The sequence below is a fragment of the Felis catus genome, chromosome E2, assembly GCF_018350175.1.
Source record: "Felis catus isolate Fca126 chromosome E2, F.catus_Fca126_mat1.0, whole genome shotgun sequence".
NCBI lineage: Eukaryota > Metazoa > Chordata > Mammalia > Carnivora > Felidae > Felis > Felis catus.
Genome location: NC_058382.1, coordinates 7,412,895 through 7,419,637, shown reverse-complemented (window position 1 = coordinate 7,419,637; position 6,743 = coordinate 7,412,895). Strand labels below are relative to the sequence as shown.

Sequence of the window (6,743 nt, the reverse complement as noted above, 5' to 3'; positions counted from 1 at the left end):
CGGAGCACCGCAGGGCAGCACTGAGCCACCAGATTTTCTGGCTCACTGGGGTGCTGGTTCTTGTTCTCTTGCTGCCTCCCAGCGGGTGGGATTTTGGGGTGATGGTGGGGTTCGGAGCTGAAGGCCAAGGAAGAATTCTCGAAGACGTCGTTGGTGCAAAAAGGTGATTTTATTAAAGCACGGGGACAGGACCCGTGGGCAGAAAGAGGGGCACTGGGGTTGCGGAGAGTGACCGATTATATACCCTCAGGTTGGGAGGGCCTTAGGGACAGCGTAAGTCTCTAAGGAATTTTGGAAGCCGGGTTTCCAGGACCTTGAGGGGCGAGCTGTTACTAGGAAAATGTCATTTATTACTGTTTAGTAGACCCTCAGCCATGAGACCCCTCAGATGTATATCAGGGACCATATGCTTAGAGTATAATTGCCAACAGATACTTGGGGGCTAAAGATCAAGGAGGTTTGCAAAGGAATCTTTATGTATTTAAGGAGATTCACAGGATCCCGGTTGGGGGGCCGGGGGTGGTGGTCAGGATAACATTAAGCCAAGATCGCCCTTTGCCCCTAGCCAAGTGTCATCACTGAGGCAGCCGAGCTCCTAGAGGAAGGTCACTCTGCCTGTTTCAAGGACTTTGTCAGTCGGCTGTAGGCGGCAAGGGAAGCTTTCACTGGTCTTTGTTTCCCACATCACCCCGGCAAGCACTTAAACCCCCCTCCATCTTGATAAGCGTGATATTAGGGCTCCAGGAGACAGAGTCTATAGGTTTCCGGAGATTGGGCTCTGGATAAGATTGACTGTTTCTTGCAGTGACTAGGTCATCCGGAAACTGAAGGAGACGCCTGTCCTGCATGACTGTGATCTCCATCAGTCAGACACTTGCTTTCTTTCCATGTCCTTGGACAGCCAGGAGAGGCCGAGGGCGATCACACACACCCCACCTGGGGGCGGGGTGCTGTTAGCCTGTACTTTGTTCTCGGTTTCCCCCACGCTCCCTCATCACAGCCACACTCCCAGTGCCCCTTGGTCCGGGCAGAAACAACATAGCTTGCTTTCTTTGGTTTTCAAAACTCCCAAATGTTTCTAAACTAAAGGTTAATTTTTGCTCCGGGATCTGAGTCTTTCGGGAGCTGCCTCAGAAATGCACCAAGCTCCAAGAGGCGGGGCAGAGGGGGGGGGGTGCGGGTGTGAGGAAATCTATCTTTTACGTCTTCAGAAAACACATTACAGAGATGTCTCTGACCCTGGCTGCACATTAGACTCTCCGGGGGAGCTTTTAAAATCCAATCGATGTCCAGGCCCCAACCCCGGGGCGTTGTGGTTTAAGTGGTCCGGGGTGGAGCTGGGCTCTGGGAGTTTCAAAAGCTCCCCAGGGACCCCCACGTGGCCACGGGCTGAGCCCCATCTATCCCAAGTGCCTGTGGTTGTGGAAATGGAAGCTTAATAGCTCCCAGGGGACTGAGAACCCCAGCACTAAGTGGTTGAAAACCCGGGATTGGGGGGGGGCACATGCAAAGACCGACTTCTTTGTCTATATTTGGTTGTTTCACAAGCATTAACAGCCCAGACCCAAGCTGGGGGTCCTGTAGGCGTCAGATCCTATTCTGTGCACCCCACCCTCAAACTCCCAGTCACAGCCAGGAAGGATGGGAGGGGAGAGCAGGCAGCCTCATTTGGATCACGTGGGGCTTTAGGAAGCCTTCCGGAGGAAGCTGATGCAAATTTGGATAGCGAGCACAGCATGTGCAAAGGCACTGGGGAGTGGCTTTTTTTTTTTTTTTTACTATCTCTGAGTTATATGTGGTTAAGGATACACTGGGGGGCGGGGGTGTGTAGGAGGTAGGTGAGATTGAGAAAAGAAAAGAAAGGGAAAGCAAAGCAAAGCCAAAGAAGGGAAAAGAAAAAAAAAAGTGGAAGGAGTCAGGTCGGAATACAGCCTCCAATGTCAGGCTGAGGGGCTGGGACTCTTGTCCTCAAGGAATCTGGGGGACACGGGAAGGCTGTGAACAGGGAGCGACAGGGTCAACTCTGGGTGTAGCAGGATCCCTGTAAGAGCTGGAAGAGGGAGACAGGGAGCAAGGCGAAGATCCCGGGAGAGAGAAACCCTGGGCCGGGAGGGGGAGGAAGGTCTCCAAAATTCGGGTTTTCCCTCACGGAGCCCTGCGGACTGGCTTCTGGCTGGGAACGTGGTCCAACACCGCCCCCGTGTGGTTACTCCTGGTTTGGCAACCAGGGCCTCCTGTAAGTAAAACTATCAGGCCGCTTCCGAGGACTGAAGAGGGCGTTATTACCACTTACGTTGCAACGGGCCCAAAGTGTTTGCCGTGGGCGAGCCCAAAGGGTAGCGAGGCTGTAAATCCGTTCCCAGTCAAAACTTGTTAGGCCTTTGCTAAGAAGCCCAGGATGTTCGGCCACCCTATTCAGAAGCTGCCTTTTCAGATGTTGCGTTGAAATGAAATGGTTTACCAGATGAGGAGGAGGAGGAAGCTCCATCAAAGGCTGGGGCGTCACCCAGGGCATTCCGTCTACTGGGGATGAGGCAGGGAGTGGGGAGGAGGAGGGTCGTAAGGGAGCGGGGGACAGACTCTCGGCCTGGAGGTCTGCACACTTCCATAGGAAGGGGCATTGGCATTGGGTACTGAAGGTTGAATAGGAGTTTTCTCAGAAAAGAGCAAGATGTGTTGATACGCTACAGCAATGAAGATGATACCTGCCGACTTTTTGCAGCTGACAAATTCATGTCTTTGATCTCAAGTTGTTCTGGCTGTGGCCTGGGCCCAGTGGACAAAGATTTTTGCCTTTGTCCGATTGAGAAGAAAACCCGGGTTCAGAGAGGAGTATATCTGAAGTACGCCAGTCTGTGCTGATGCCAGGTGAATGCGCCCTGCTCTCTCCCCTCTCTGTGCTTTTGCACCCAAAGTTCAAATGTCCTTCCTCTTCTCCCCTTTTTCCCCGAAAGACTCCTACTCGTCCCTCAAAACCCGGCTCAGATTCTGGGTTCCTGGCCTCCAATGGGAGAGTCCAGCCCTCTAGCCCTCTCCTTCCTCAGACCCAGGAGACTGGACCCTTGGCCCCTCCTCCCTCTGACTCGGAGACTCAAATGGAGCCCGGGAGGCTGTGCACCAGCCGGGGTGGTACCAAGGAACAGGATATGCTGATGCAGTCACATTTATTTGGTCTCAGAGGCCAGGGTCATGATCCAGGGTGGAATGCTCTTGGATCAGGCGTCCCATGTCTTCTCATCGCTGAGCCTGAGGGAGGAAGACTCGGAGATATACAGAGGCACGGGAGAGGAGGAGAGGCTAAGACAATAAAGTAGGGGCCGCAGAGTCAGAGATTCAGTCGGCCGCCTCTGCCCTCTGCCCACTCACCTTGTTGAAGAAGTAGATGGAGGCAAGGATGGTGATTACGGCCATGGCCAGGGTTACGTTCTGGGGGGGGAGGGGTCAGAAGTCAGGGCCTCCCTTCTCCCTTCCCTCTCCCCAGGCCTCCCCCCACCCCCTGCCAGCCCCCTCCTCACTTCCTGAAAGTTCATGGCCATGGCCTTGAGCTGCACACTTGTTTGACCTCCCTCTTCCTTTCCTGGACTCTGAGCCAGAGGCAGCTGATCAGCCACCAGAACCTCAGAGGGGTTGCCTGGGAGACCAGAATGGTGGCCGTGGTGACGAGAGAAGGGCATTCTGGGTAGGTGGGGGGGCATTGGGCAGATGGTTGAGGGTGGGGGGCTCGGACGCAGAAAAGTGTCTGAATTTGGGATCGGGACACTTGAGACTGGAGAATCCAGACCTCCAGCACTGAGGAGTTTGTTCCCCCACCCCCCACCCCGGGGTGCTGGGGAGCCACGGGAGGCTGTGAACAGGGGAGGCACCCAGTCAGCTCTGAGTGTCGGTGTCTGGGAGCAGGGAGGAGGCTGGGAGCCTGGAGAGGACGTGAGGCGGCCCAGACAAGATTTCCTCCAGCAGTGGCTGCCGGACACAAGGGTGGGAGAAGCAACAGTCGGACGGGGCATCCCAGAGCCTGTCACCACCAGTTCTAGGGGTGGGAGCGCCGGCCGCCGCAATTTGCCCACCTCTGGGCCACGGGCCCGCGCCTCCCACCGCCCCCTGGCGGTCCCTGAGTTTTACTCCGCCAGACTTCCCGCTAGTATCGTAGACATCTAACCCTTCGTCCGTGACGCCTTTAGAACTCACTCCCAGGTCACCAGAAATAGGGAGAGTAAAGAAACAAATACAGTCGCCCGTCGTTACCCGCGGATTCCATCTTTGCGAATTCGCCTACTCGCTACGTTATCTGTAATCCCCCAAACGCAGACCCGCTGCCCTCGCGCGGTCACCCATGGACATGCGCAGAACGGTAACATTTTCAGTTGCTGGATGCGCCCATGTTCCCAGCTAAGGTCAGACGAGGTGGCAGAGGTGACACTGACCCCTTCCGTTTCAGCTCTCAGACAGAGAGATGCCCAGAGGAGGGAGCCGGGCGCGGGCAGTGCAGCGCACGGACCTCCCGCTGGACGAGTTTGAATCCCAACTCTGGCACTTGCGAGTGGGGTGACCTTAGACAAATTTTCTAGTTTGTAAAATAAAGAAAATAGGACCTCCCAGGATCTATCTATCTATGTATCTATGTATCTATGATCATCTATATTTCTATCATCAACATCTATCATCTATCTATCTATCATCTAACATCTATATCTATCTATGTATCTATCATCATCTATATCTATCATCAATAGCTATCTATCTATCTATCTATCTATCTATCATCATCATCTATATCTCTATCATCAACATCTATCATCTATCAATTATCTATCTAACATCTATATCTATCTATCTATCATCTATCTATGTATCTATCATCATCTATATCACCAACATCTATCTACCTATCATCTATCTAACATCTCTATCTATCTATCTATCTATCTATCTATTTATCTATCATCTATCATCATCATCTATATCTCTATCATCAACATCTATCATCTATCTAACATCTATATCTATCTATCTATCTATCTATCTATCATCTGTATCTCTATCATCAACATCTATCCATCATCTATCTAACATCTATCTAACATCTCTATCTATCATCTATTTTTCATCATCATCTATATCTCTATTATCAACATCTATCTATCTATCTGTCATCATCTGTATCTCTATCATCAACATCTATCTATCATCTATCATCATCATCATCATCATCATCATCTATATCTCTATCATCATGTACTATCTATCTATCTATCTATCTATCTATCTAACATCTCTATCTATCTATCTATCTATCTATGTATCTATCATCATCTATATCTCTATCATCTATCTATCTATCTATCTATCTATGTATCTATCTATCATCATCTGTATCTCTATCATCAACATCTATCATCTATCAATTATCTATCTAACATCTATATCTATCTATCATCTAACATCTCTATCTATCTATCATCTATCATCATCATCTATATCTCTATCATCAACATCTATCATCTATCTATCTATCTGTCATCATCTATGTCTCTATCATCAACATCTATCAATCATCTATCTAACATCTATATCTATCTATCTATCTATCTATCTATCTATCTATCTATCATCTGTATCTCTATCATCAACATCTATCATCTAACATCTATCTAACATCTCTATCTATTTATCTATCACCTATCTATCATCATCATCTATATCTCTATCATCAATATCTATCTATCTATCTTCTATCTATGTATCTATCATCATCTATATCTCTATCATCAACATCTATCTATCATCTATCTATCATCTATCTAATATCTATATCTATCTATCTTCATCATCATCATCATCATCTATATTTCTATCATCAACATCTATCATCTATCTATCTATCTATCTTCCTATCTTCCTATCTATCTATCTATCTATCTATCATCTCACCTTTGGAGTTCCTGCTGAGGTCAATCGTTATCCAGAGGACAGGGAACCAGGACCGAGCTGAAGACAGGGGCTTGTCTCAAGGGCACAGAATAGGATGGAGAAGGTCCTGAAGTAGATCAAAGGGCTGGGGTCGGCCAGTGGGTGAAGGACCAGGGTGTTTCCCCATGTTTACTTGTGTGGTTGGCTGAATAATGGCCTTGAAGTGCCTTAATCCCCAGAACCTGTGAACACCTTCTCTCACATGGCTAAAGTGACTTTGCAGAGGTGCTTAAGTTGGGGTCTTGACACGGAGAGGGTGTCAGTCCATTCATTCTGCTACAGCAGAGTATCATAGAGGGGATGACTTATCAAGAACACACATTTATTTCACACTTTCCTGGAGGCTGGAGGGCCAAGGTCCAGGCATTGACAGATATGGTGTCTAATGAGAGCCTGCTTGGTGGTTCACAGTCAGCCAGCTTCTGGATGTGCCCTTTGGTGCTGGAAGGACAAGGGAGCTCCTGGAGCATCTTTTATTACAAGGGCACTGATCCCACTCATGGGGGCTCCTCCCTTAGGGGACAGGACTGCTCTGCGAAAACAACAAAATAGGGTGGGAATAGTGGAGGAGACTTCTGAGGTTAGGCTACAGGAGACACTGCTATCTCTTGGTCAGTCACTGTGGGAGGAACCAACAGCCATGTGGTGGTGAGTTGAGGCCTCTGGCCAGCAGCCGCCCTGGTGAGCTCAGAAGCGACTCGAGTTAGGGGCGCCCCGGTGACTCGGTCAGTTAAGCGTCCGACTTCGGCTCAGGTCATGGTCTTGAGGTTCGTGAG

General features: G+C 49.6%; 1 protein-coding gene across 2 annotated transcripts; it reads right to left on the bottom strand.

Annotated features, from left to right (window-relative positions):
* Positions 1 to 3,147: 3,147 nt before the first annotated feature.
* On the bottom strand, positions 3,148 to 4,314 carry LOC102899354. Of its 2 annotated transcripts, none has more exons than XM_045046317.1 (4): positions 4,243 to 4,314; positions 3,516 to 3,631; positions 3,367 to 3,426; positions 3,148 to 3,297 (listed from the first exon to the last, which is right to left on the bottom strand). In XM_045046317.1, the coding sequence occupies exons 1-4, from the start codon at positions 4,253 to 4,255 to the stop codon at positions 3,235 to 3,237; spliced, it is 252 nt and encodes an 83-aa protein (XP_044902252.1). In that variant the 5' UTR covers positions 4,256 to 4,314; the 3' UTR covers positions 3,148 to 3,234. The 2 variants fall into 2 exon arrangements, 1 of the variants encoding a protein (XP_044902252.1); XR_002149548.3 differs by lacking the exon at positions 4,243 to 4,314 and adding an exon at positions 4,157 to 4,171 and having other exon boundaries at positions 3,148 to 3,246.
* Positions 4,315 to 6,743: the final 2,429 nt, after the last annotated feature.

Excerpts from the sequence above, each read along its gene's own strand:
- LOC102899354 (XM_045046317.1), bottom strand. Across the intron at positions 3,427-3,515 it reads TGGCCATGAACTTTCAGGAA|AACGTAACCCTGGCCATGGC; the intron begins GTGAGGAGGGGG and ends CTCCCCCCCCAG. Across the intron at positions 3,298-3,366 it reads CCATCTACTTCTTCAACAAG|CCTCTCCTCCTCTCCCGTGC; the intron begins GTGAGTGGGCAG and ends TTATTGTCTTAG.